This window comes from Porites lutea, chromosome 13, assembly GCF_958299795.1.
Source record: "Porites lutea chromosome 13, jaPorLute2.1, whole genome shotgun sequence".
NCBI lineage: Eukaryota > Metazoa > Cnidaria > Anthozoa > Scleractinia > Poritidae > Porites > Porites lutea.
In genome coordinates this window covers 393,899-406,284 of record NC_133213.1, presented here as the reverse complement: position 1 = coordinate 406,284, position 12,386 = coordinate 393,899, and the positions used below count along the sequence as shown (strand labels likewise).

Below are 12,386 nucleotides of genomic sequence, written 5' to 3'. Positions count from 1 at the left end.
CCCTGCAAGTTTCAAGAACATTGAAAACAGGGAAGGCTTTTAAATAGGGCCTCAAATATAGCCAATATTCCCCCCAGATCTTGTGTTTACAAGTGAGCGTCCTCATTATTCACTGGCATTGTTTTCAAGTTTCATATACACGTGCAAATTTAGCCAAAAGATAGAATTTGCATCAAAAAGGACCCTCGGTTAAATCTTCGGGATATGCTAATTACCGGGTAAAGAGACTAATGATATATTATAACATCAGAGCAACTCTTTGTGAGAGTTTCTGTGATGTTATAACCCGAGTAAGATAATTAAGAATTCCATCCTACACGATGAGCCGTGACGTTCACCGTTTCGGCTCTCACTGCTGTCTGTGACGACAAGCCAATTATTAGCATACTCCAGATGTTTCTTCGGAAAGTAATCGAGGGTTCTTTTTGATGCAAATTTATAACTTTTGCTAGTTGTGCACGTGCATATGAAACTTGAAAACAATGCCAGTGAATAATGAGGGCGCTCACTTGTAAACACAAGATCTGGGGGGAATATTGGTTATATTTGAGGCCCTATTTAAAAGCCTTCCCTGTTTTCAATGTTCTTGAAACTTGCAGGGAATATTTCTTGACAATTGATCTCGGGATTGTCGAATTTATAGAAAAATGTATCGAGCGGTTTTTGGAAAAATGCGAAATTTTTAGGCATGGATCAAATTACGTCCAAAAACTGTATCAAAAGCAGCTGAACGCAAGTTAATAAAATTCTTCTTACTCGCGATCGCCCAGAGCAATTCCCCTCTTTTTTTGTATGCAGTTTTCAATGGAATCAAACCACTACGAGATGAAGCCTCGTTTCCAAAGCTTATCATTTTCTTAAAATATTAGCGAATTGTGTAGGTAGCATGCTATTTCACTGTTTTTATTATCGTTAAAACTACATTTCAAAATATTTCGAAAACGCTCTCATAGAATTTGTTCAAACTACGCCATAATGGAGGCAATTATAGCAGGTACATACTCCCTAAAGCGATTTCTTCAAAAAACCCCTGGAACAGAGAAACACAAAGATAAATGAAAAACGTAATGGCGTCATTACGTTGCCATGGCGACTCCGATTGCAATAAAACCCAGATCATAAGAAATTTTCATCTTTATATAATACAGTTGTGGTAACAATTTTTCCATATCTTTACTCATGCCGATGTAGTTAATGCTCAAAGTTGGGAGGTATCAACCCCAAAAAATCCAGTCGAGCCACCTTAAGAGCCTAGAACTATAAACGGTACAGCCTTTGTTTTATGTCATGCGCACAAGAATTTTTTTTAAGGGAGATTCTGCTCGCAGGGTTGTCCTTCCAACTATTTTACTTCCAAATTCCATGTTCAACTCCCAGTGATAGAGCATGGAAGAGTTGAAAATCAATCAACGTTTTAGGCCATTCCTTATATGGCCATTTTTCGTTAGTTTAAAATCCATGGCTCGAATGAACACTCTTCGTGGTTTTTCGTGTCACCACGTACCAGCACAGTTTTAGTAAATTTTTATCATTTTTAACCACAGCCACTACAAATAAATACAACAAATCTTGACCACTGTCTCGCCAGAAACTTTTTTTAATAACTTACTACCCAAGCAGCCCTACATACATTGCTACTTCTCCATTTTTTTTTCACCTTTCTTATATTTCCAATAACTTATCTATCTTACAAACTTGAGCCTTGGGTATAATTATTATTTATATTTTTTTGCAGATGATTTTCTCCTCTGACTTGTCACAGTACTCTGCAAATTTTACAGTTATAGGTGGAAACGAGGCTGGAGTTGACCTTGACCTTGACCTTCCTGCTTTCTTATGTAAATCATGCTGTTGTTATGCTTACTAGTATTTTTCAAGCATAATTTCCATAGGAAAACAAAGGAGGTTTGTATCAAAACAAGGTCAACCTCAGCCTCACACTCAATCGAAGGCTAGGCTACCAAGTGCCTATCTGTAAAATCGTCTAATCGCACTTTTCGTTCAAGTTCAGTAAACAAAATAAGAGCGATTTTTATGTGCTTTACAGCAGTGCTACCACATTCCAGTTTAAACTAAAACATCTCCTGATTTGCCCGCACATTGAACCAAACCGAAGGAAAAATATCACTTTTCATTTCAAACTTATCAGGTTTAACGTTTTTTCACAGGGAAGCAGCGCTGACCAAGTGGTAATGAGGGCGCTGGAACTCTAACTTGACTTTCTTATTTCAGTCTGTAGGCTTCATCCAGGTATTTGCTTGATCTCCGTAGTTTTTCAACTAAAAACGCCACCCAAAAGAAAATGAAGGTTCTGATATGTACAGGGCCGTTCTATTGTCAATCATGTGGCGTGGTACCATACCATGTGACCAAAAGAAACGACGAGCTCTAGGAACCAGAATGGTGTGCTAATTGAAGTCCCGTATATAACTCCTTCTTTTGACTCCTCTCCTCTCCTTCCTGTTTTAAAGTCTGTATTCGTACGTGATATCTTTCCTTGCTTAATGTCGATCTACCCAATCGCAAAAACTAGCAATTATAATTAAGGGTTATCGACATACATTAGCCCGCACGCTAGCTCAGAGCCAAACACATCGGTCTGAGCCAGGATTGCACACGTTACAGTACAATTTAAATTCCTTAACGGACAATCGAACGTCCTAAAGCGACTACCACTCGGCAGCCACGCGATAAGCAAGCCTAGTGTCCAGGCCTTTTCTCCCGCGCTCTTTGGAGCACAAGCGTCAGAGACTGTAGTCAACTCACTCCTCTCTCCTCCGCAGAGGCCTATTTGTGTCGTTGGGAGGATGGGGAAAGGGGAAAAAAAATAAAACGCGCTGGGGACAATGGTAAGGGGAAAGTAAGTAAGCGCCTTTTCCCTCTTCCCATTGTCCACCGCGCGCTTTCCATTTTTTGATTATAGCTATTTTTATTGGAATACCTGGACCCAGCGAGAACCTTTGCGGAGGAGAGAGAACTCACTCCCAGAACCCTATATTATGCTTAAGAGAAAAGTGGAAAAGAGAAGCCGATTTGGCTGAAGAAAACGCGGTCTTCTAATGTGAAGTCTTTAACATTCCACTCCAAGATTCTGCAACAACGTCTCTAACATCTGCAGTCTGCTTTCACCATCCACAACAAGCTCATCATCATCATCTAACACGCCGTTAATAGGAAGAACAACCTTATATAAATGGAAGCGGATATCGTCCACCACTGGGATGGAGTCTGTTTCTTGACGGCCTTGTACAGAGGAAGCGTCCTCCAGGATTAGGGAATGGAATTCCTTATTGTCAATCACCTGTGACCGCATTAACAAAAAGCCTGTTAACTCCCAACAATGCCAAGGGTTAAAATTCGAGAAAAGTCTGACACTTATCATCATATTATACTGAAACATCCTGTGGCATCCAAATCTATCGGTCAATCCTTAATATAGTTGGTAACAGAGTTCCCTTCTTTCCGGTGCGTTTATAGAAATATGGCGCGAAAAATGTTTCGTCGCTGGCCGCGGTCATGGTGCTAGTGAAGTGAAAAAAAATGGTGGAAAATGGTCTTCACTAGAGGTTAGGACACTCATCATGATAAGAATCAAACTGCTCCCCCTTCCCTCCCCTCCCCCAAACAATGTTGAATTTTGTGCGCCCATTACACTTAACTGTTTGTCTTTAAGAACATTGTTGGAGGCGGGGGGGGAGAGTCAGTGGACACACCTTAAATACTGTGAAATTGGTCTTTACGACTGGATTTGGATGGAGGAAGTTTCTTTATTCGTTTAGGCAGGATTTTCAGCAACTGTCCCTAGTATTACTGACTCTTATTATCGACTATCCTGGAGATGTAAGCCCTAATTATTAGTCTGTAAAATTCAGTTAAACACATGAGAACGAACAAAGCGCATACGTTACCTTTTCCAAGTGTTTACTGATGTATTCACAGCAGTTCACTTCAAGTCCGGGCAAGTTAAACAGACGCGCCGTCCTTAAAACGGTAACCACGCTATCAGGATCAAGTAACGAGCTGATCTCGCGTGCACAGAGGCGTTTCAGACCGTTCAGCAGGTACACGTCAGCGAAGCAAAGTACGCTATACACGTTCTCCTCGGTGACCTGCCCAGAAAATGTAACTGATTACAGCACGTTTAATATGTATGCAGGTAAGCTCAACTAAAATTTTATTATAGGAGAGTACTCAAGAAGAAACTTCAAACTAGCCTGCGAACGCAGACGACCGAGAATACGTCTGTGTTCCCAGGCTAACTTCAAACTCAATTTTATCCAAAATTTCAGTAATTTAATGTAACCGGTAAAGGAAAAGGTAAAGGCTTCTTTTACGTCGGTAGCTCGAAATAGCCATCAATTGACTAACAATACTAAGGCCAACGGATGCTGGACCAAAACCGAGGCTAAAAGGGCCAACGCTAAGAAACTTATTAGGGACTTTAAGATCCAACGACGCGGACGGTAACGAGAACGTCAAAAAAACAATAGGTTTGATTAGCAAAACAACAACTTTGCACGTGTACCATGCTTTTTTGTACATTTCTCCGCCCGTTTTTGCAAGACTACGACGTGAACATGCCTAATTTCGCGTTTTACGGAGGACGTAAACAAGCAACGACGAAATTTTATCTCTCTTATTGTACTTGGATATGGTGCGAAGGAATTCAGCTCCAGGAGGGTTCGCCTACATTCGACAAAGTAAGTGGGTAGGAATAATTGCGATATAGACTGAAAGAACGTAAATTCACTTTTTAAGCGACGTTCTCATTACCGTCGCGTCGTTGGATCTTAAAGTCCCTATTATTATTTTCGAGAGCGGCCCTCCGCCTCCTTATAAGAGCTCGCCCTTCGCGGCACCCTCACTTGGCAACATCCGGATCACCCATGCACTGTCATAAAGTCGGTTTTGGTGCATGGGTCTGTGTCGCATACGTGCATCAAATTTGAACAACGCCTGGAGGGACACTTTCGTGGGTTCGTCCCCTGGTATGAAATGTTTCAAAATATGGAAATTCTTCTTTGAAATCATGCACCCTTTGGGCGCAACATACCCGTATAGGTGCTTTGGGAGACTACCCTTCCACTTACAAGTGCAGTATCTTGATAAATGAACGCTACAACCGCGGCGAACACGTCCGGTGATACATCGTTGAGGTACACTTCTGTAATGGACTCTTTGAACATCTCGTTTTGTGGAGATTCAGACAACTTATACTCTAACAAAGCTCGGAAATAGTCACTTCTTCCACAGAAAAACACCTGCAAAAGATGGAAGACGACTATAAATAAAACGTATACTGTCAAATCTCTTTAACCCACACAAGAGTGATCAACACTAACTGCATCAGTTTTCTCCTAACAGTATAAATACATAATCAGTAGAAAGGGTTGTGAGAATTATTAAAACGATCAAAAATGCTTTGATCTGTAAATATATACCGAATTTTGAACTACTGGGGGGACTTAGACCCTACAAACACAAGCACGATTTTTGCTCTGTTCAAGGGAGGTTTGATGCATGGGAATAGTAAAGTCCTTATACATATGGGGCTAAACTACGCAAGCGCAAAATTCACTCTGTGCGCTAGCCTGGACAAAAAGCTTTCCCCACGAGTTCGTCTAGAAAGCAAAACGAGTGCAACTCCCGTTCCCCCCATTTTGTTTTGCCTCTCGCACCAACTTTCGCGCAATAAATCAACTGGAAATGCTTGTAAGCAGGCTAGCTGCGCTCTTGCAAGCAGAGGTCGAGCGAAGGCTTTCCTGTGTATTTCCTATCACAGTAATGACCACTCAGTTTACCTTATGACAGTAAAATCTATAGTTGTCCACAATAAAGCACACATCTACCAAGGGAGATGTCTCATCGCTACAGACTGAAACTGAATCATAACATAAAAAAAAACAATATTTACAGGAATGACTGCCGTAGCTCAAAGTAAATCAAAGAACAACTGAACTTTGTTTAATACAGGTACACAGGGGCACACCGCTTCAGAATAAACATGCGCGCGCATTCCTCAATTAAGGTAGACAAAACTGATTTGACAAAATATAAATTTTGACAAAAGTAGCAAAATGTCATTGATTAAAACAACTAACCATCGAAAAGATCCGAGGAGATTTCAAAAGGAAACTGTCTTGGAAATTGCTGAAAAGAAAAACGAAAACAAACAGTTCAATGCAAACGGATGATATTTTTGAAAGTGGATTGTTTTGGACTAGCTTGCTTCTTCAGAAGAGTGCTTAACGACAAATCTTTTGTAGGCTTTTAGAAAACCTCTTGGGTGGACAAACGTTAGCTATGATTGGTCTTTGGTATTCACGGCAACAATGTTTGTCCAATGTTTCTGGAGTGGGGAATACTGGCGCACATTCGCTTGTCAGTTCGCTTACCCATGCGACGCACCTTACAATCGAAAGGTGTAAATCTTTAAGTACAAATCTGTTCACGTATTAAGAACCTACTTGAGATGTGAAGGGATCAGGGAGAGCAGCTTCCGCCAATCGTCCGAACGCGTCTTGTAATTCGGTGGACTGGGACTCCGGCTCAATGCTGACCACGTTTATCTCTCTCATTTTGGACGTTTCTACAATTATGATGACACTTTTAGTAGAGTGGTTTTCGTTTGAGTGTCGTAAAACCAAAACCAAAGTAATTACTCTGGCCAATCACATAGGACACAGACAATACATTGAACCAATCAAAACTCGAAGTAATTACATGTGGCTGACGCAAAGCGCGGGAAAATGCATGCGAGCGCGTCACAATTGGCTTTGGTTTTACTTCTGATTGGATGAAAAGGTGGCGCGAATCTTTTAAGCCAATCGCATCGTGTAGAAAGTGCAAAACCAATTACTTTTCGACACTCAAATGAAAACCGCTCTATCACTATCTTTAGTTCTTTGTAGACAGAAACTTGAAATGCAGTACAACAAACTTAGGTTGTGTAGCAAATTTTAGTACTAAACGTACCGTCCTCGACATTAATCCGCCACTGTCACTCTCTCTCTCTCTCTCTCTTGTCTATATTTTTTGTGTTTTAATTCATGTGGTTAATAAAGCATCTAAAAAAATTAATAGTGCTGGATACATGTACATTTTCATACCGAAAGCTTCGATGAAATCTTTTCTCAATTGAAGTTGAGACTTGAGATGTTCCAATTGACACTGATGGGCAAGTCGGATGCAGTTATCAAGTCCCTCTTTATCAATATGCACGCGAGATGTGTACAAGTATTGAAGAATGGCTCGGAAAGCAGAGGGTTTAACCTGGGGAAGGTAAAAAAAAGAAACAAACTTACCACGGACATCTGATTTGGCCTGCGTGGCAGGCGTTCGAAAGGAAAGGGGAGGTGAATTGGGGAGCGCCCTTCGCGCCCCTCATGCGCGCGCGAAATCAACTCGCCCTTCCGGACGCCTATTGCGCATGCTAAGACTGACTGAAAACTTTAGATTACTCGCTGTGACACTATCAAGCAGATTGTCTTACCAGTCTGTGTTTTAGTTCAATTATGCGCCGATCGCGCCATTTGGTCTCAAACATGTGGGCGAAGTATGAGGAGCGGGCAGACAGAATCACGCGGTGGGCATTCACAGGTTCTCCATGCACCAGAAAACACACGTCTGCATACGGGGATTCCTCCAGACACCTGCCGACAACATAACAAGAATTAACTCAATCTAACCAATCATAGTAGACGCCGACAATTCAATCAACCAATCAGAATTGGAAGTTAATAAGTGCAGCGAGAAAAGCGCGGAAATCATAAACCATAATCATGCATAATCCCCCCTGGAATTCCTTCCGCTAGGAAATTTGGGACACCTCACGACTTTTACCCATTTCTCACTACTTTACCCAGCTCTAGATTCAGAATCTCACATTTTTTTTGCTTTTTGGGGGTTGGCAAGTCTATAACAGGCCAGTGCAAAATGGAAAATGTTTGTTTAATAATTACCTCCTGAGAAATTCCCTGTATGAATCCCGTCTCATACACTCAGGAGTGATGGCTTTGTAGCTTTTCAACAAACTTCTTATCTTGTCTGTCAGGGCAGCGTACAAACAGCGTTCTCCATCAAAAGTATTTGGAGTGCAAAAAGCTCCTGTTGAAAAAAAAAACCGAGACGAAACTGTCTTAACTCGTTAACTGCCTTCAGGTGATGAGACTGCTTGAATAAATTGAACGTCACATGATTTCAGGGTTGTCATTTACTAAGATTGCAAGTCGCAGGGTATACGCAATTAGTAGGCGGGGAATCGAACTGCAAGGAAGTTCTTTTGGTTTTATTTTAGTAAGATAAGCGGGGGACATACTCATAGTAGCAGGGGGAAATCCCCGGCCCCCGTCCCTTAGTGACAGCCCTGATGACTTATTCATTCAAAAACCCATGAATATGATAATTTAAAGTCTCGATTTAATTTTTAAGTACATTTTTTGGTAATCGAACTAATTGGAAAACAGGCCCACGGTGATTTCGTTACGGTAACACATCTAATGATGGTACATTCTACATGGCCACACATGTATACTTCAGCTATGGATCTACAATAAAAGACCCAATCAGAGCAGCAATAACACACACGTCACTGTTTGCAGAATTAATCGCGATGACGCATCTCTTCTCTTAGCGTAATCTCGTACCCAGACCTCTTGTCGTCGACGCCGATTACTCTCAGCGTCTCCCGCTTACTACCTCACGTTCCACGCCTCCGAAGTAATGTATAGCCTTGAATTACAATAATTAACTAACCGTTTTGTAAAAGAAACTCTACCAATGCCTCATGACCGCACAGACACGCGTAATATCTAAATGTAAATGAAACAGAGAAAGATGACACAATTGGTTTTAACGTAGAACGTCATAACAAATTACTACTACTGCGCCGAGACTGCGGTATGCAACATCCTCAATTGGAATAAAGGAAACTGTGAAATTTCAAATTCTAGTTAAACGTCGTATTGACAGAGCCTGGAAGGGTCTTCCCGGGATCCACGATTTAAGCAAAATACAGTGCTGGATTCTGGAAACGTTAAACGGGATACGGGATTTGACCAAAATAGAGTACGGGATTTGGGAAACGTTAAATAGGATACGGATTTGACCAAAATATAGCTTGGGATTGGCATTGTTAATGGCATAAGGGATTTGACTGCTACCCTGAAAGCGGGATTCACAAAATTTGGGCAGAGGGATCCGGGATTGGGAAAGAAAACGATATTCGGGATAGCAATAAAGGACGTTCGCGTCGCGGGATTCCCGTGAGAACAAAGCGTGCGGGAACTGACGCGGGATCAGGATCCCCCTTTCCAGACCCTACATGAACGAGGCGATAAATTGTGACAGCTTCTAAAATGGTGAGCTACAACAGCGGTCTCTCTGCAAATGACTACCAGTTGATTATGTTGATGCATGTCTGTGATAATTACAAATCATTACAATTCTTGATAATCTATACTTACAGTAGTCTCCTTCGCAGCCGTTATTAGGGTCCTCACCCAACACTCCTCTCCACCCACTAGTGGGGAGGAGCGTTGCGTGACGACCCTGGTAACGGCCCGACTATACTTACAGCGGTGTGCTGTCCCAGCGGTCTCTCAAATTCACCTCCGTTTCTCCATTCTCCAGAAGGTTTCTGCAAAATCAGGAAGCTCGTAATCGACCCTTCCCACAGTCCACGATTTTTTTTAACTTTCGGCATGAACCAGTTAGAGAAAATACATCCACATGTATAGTGGGGGGTGGGTGGGGGAAATTGTGCTCCCTGCCATTTGAAGCGTCTCTATAAAAAAAATCGCGACTTTGGGTAGCAATAACGTCGCTCGCTTCTGACTGTCGAGTTGACTAATTCTAATTTTCGCTAACTTACTGGTCATTTTCCAACGCTGACAAAAAAGACTTGGATCAGTCCGATTAAATTGACTCATAAAACCAAAATTAACGTGAAAAAGGTCGTTGGGTGGGTCCAAAAGGGCTTTTTCTTGTATTTAACTAGAAGGACGGTTTATATACCTGGGAACTTAAAACATCACTGTAAATAACGCTACCACATTTTAACACAATGTATATTTTTATAATCGGTCACAAACCGCAGCTAAAAACAACACAGCTTTGGCTAAGTGTATATAAGCCTGTTTAAGCCTATTTCATCGTTAAAGTTTAAATTAACAACTGTTGATTAATAAAAAGAGCGTGAAGCCCAAACACTTATCCTTTAAAACGTAATAAATTCCAACAAAAAATGGAATTCTTGAGGAAAGGGTAACAACACTACAGGAGAACCTCGATAACTTGAACTCGGATAACTCGAATCCCTCGCTAACTCGAATTGTTTTCGCTTATTTATTTATTTTTTTTGAGGAATTTAAAATAAACTGGGAGAAGAAAGATACAGCTCACAAGCTATTCGTCATTTTCACATTCCTCACAATGATGTACTTTATTTGCCCACCAAAATTTTTGCACAATTATTGTTTTCAACTTTTACAGCGGAAATTTTAAATCCCAAGAGAAAGTGAAAAAAAGAGTGCATTATGGGAAATGCGAAAGTGGCGTTCTTTGCAATGGGCCGGGGGGGGGGGGGTTACTCGATATATCCGTGGGTGGGGAGGTGCGGCGCGGCCCCTCATACCCTTACCCTGTTTAAGACAAATATCGCTGATTTTCCAACCCTGTTTAAGACAGAATTCCGATTTTTGATACCCTGTTTAAGTCAACGGAAGTCAATATTAATTAACATTAGAGCTTGTAAAAATTTTGCTGTTTATCGTCCAAGAAAAGATATCCTGTTTAAGACAAAAATTGATAAATCGATACCCTGATTAAGACAAAAAATGATAAAGTCGATACCCTGTACAAGACAAAAATCCCAAAAAACATACCCTGGATGGCCGCACGTCCCCATGAAGCCCTTATGAGGGAGTACCCCCCCGGGGGAATGGGACTGTCTTCTTGAATTTTAACACGATGCGTTCCAATCTGCCACTGACATTTACGGAGTATCGTATATGAATATGTTACAGGTCAAAATTAAATACAGGTTAAAATTTTTTAACCTTGGTTAATTCTCAAGTCCCCTTGTCCCCTAGCCCTAATTCGTGAAAAATTAGGGCTAGCTAGGAGACAAAGGAAAGTGAGAATCAACCTATTGTAGGTTAAAAAATTTTAACCTGAATTTAATTTTGACCTGTAACATATACATGGATGGTGCTTTTTTGCTTTATTGCAATTTTGAAACGTTTTATGCAGGTCTTGACTATCTCAACTGATGGTTCTCTTTCAATTGTTTAATGCCTTGCTCAAAAACCAGTTCATGGATAATTAGAATGGATTTTTAGCGAAAGAAGATTGGATGGCCATTTTCCTTCCTTCTTGTTTATTGAGGTCTTTACTACCTACTACCTGTATTTTTCTCCTATTTATTTATTCCTTTTTTATTGCCAGGCACACTTACCCCCTCACACGTCATTTAGATTTAGATTTAAGTTACCGTTCTGACTTCTACTTTAGTTACAGGAGGGTCCGTAAGATTCCCACCAGCGGTTCGCGGTTTTAGCTGGGGTTGGGTTGGTTAGATCGGGAAAAGTTAAGTAAAAACGGGCTTTCCTGGAGCTTTTGCAGTTGGAGACTCGACGTTTGTGGTGCGCCACATCTTTGAAATTACAAAAGTCTTAATAACACCTGATTGGACGCCGTTGTCACTGCGTTGTCAAAAATCATGTAAGATAATTCGTATATTGTTACCGTTCCATGCCATTTTTCCGTTTTGTACTTATGTCAGCGCAATGCTACCCTGCGAGCAGAGTCTCTAGGAAGATCGAAGGAGACTCTGCTCGCAGGGTAGCGCAATGCAAGTGGAAAACCATTTTAATTTGAAGTTGGTACGAGACCACTTAACAGAGTTGTGCAAAAACTTTGAAATTTTAGACGGTTTATGGAGATCGTGTCAGAGCTAAAAAAAGGTATATGCACTTCTTAAACGCTTAGTTTAATTCATTAAGCGATGAGCTTTAAATTTCAATGTTTTGTCTTAATCATATCGTGATATCTACTTCAGGTGTGAAGTGATATATAAAGGACAACTTGACTTCCAACATACCAGCTGAAATTGACGAATAACGTCATAATTTATTTGTCCACGGAAATATGTATGTATGGTACTAATTTATAAAAGCTCAAAATATGCAAACTTAACTACAAAATAAAATGCTAACCTGACACTATTTAGGTCCCCTTTCTTGCAACTCAGGAAGAGATCTTTAGCAGACATATCCAAGCCTTGCAACTGAACAATTTTGTAAATTTCAGCTCCTTCGTTGTCTTTGTTTACATCGTAGGGCGCATGACCATTTCCTCCGCTGAACGAAAACTCTCGCTGCCTCAGC

The 12,386-nt window shown here is 40.9% G+C and overlaps 1 protein-coding gene across 1 annotated transcript; it reads right to left on the bottom strand.

Annotated features, from left to right (window-relative positions):
- Positions 1-2,968: 2,968 nt before the first annotated feature.
- LOC140923013 (ankyrin repeat and BTB/POZ domain-containing protein 1-like) lies at positions 2,969-12,328 on the bottom strand. Its single transcript, XM_073373068.1, has 12 exons — positions 12,216-12,328; positions 9,575-9,637; positions 8,755-8,810; positions 7,962-8,106; positions 7,493-7,652; positions 7,110-7,272; positions 6,468-6,589; positions 6,102-6,150; positions 5,802-5,881; positions 5,091-5,261; positions 3,909-4,109; positions 2,969-3,301 (listed from the first exon to the last, which is right to left on the bottom strand). Exons 1-12 carry the CDS (start codon positions 12,269-12,271, stop codon positions 3,071-3,073), a joined length of 1,497 nt encoding a protein of 498 aa, XP_073229169.1. The 5' UTR covers positions 12,272-12,328; the 3' UTR covers positions 2,969-3,070.
- Positions 12,329-12,386: the final 58 nt, after the last annotated feature.

Excerpts from the sequence above, each read along its gene's own strand:
- LOC140923013 (XM_073373068.1), bottom strand. The coding sequence starts at position 12,271 with ATGTCTGCTAAAGATCTCTTCCTGAGTTGCAAGAAAGGGGACCTAAAT. Across the intron at positions 8,107-8,754 it reads AGAGTTTCTTTTACAAAACG|GAGCTTTTTGCACTCCAAAT; the intron begins GTTAGTTAATTA and ends TTTTTTCAACAG. Across the intron at positions 5,262-5,801 it reads ATAGATTTTACTGTCATAAG|GTGTTTTTCTGTGGAAGAAG; the intron begins GTAAACTGAGTG and ends CATCTTTTGCAG.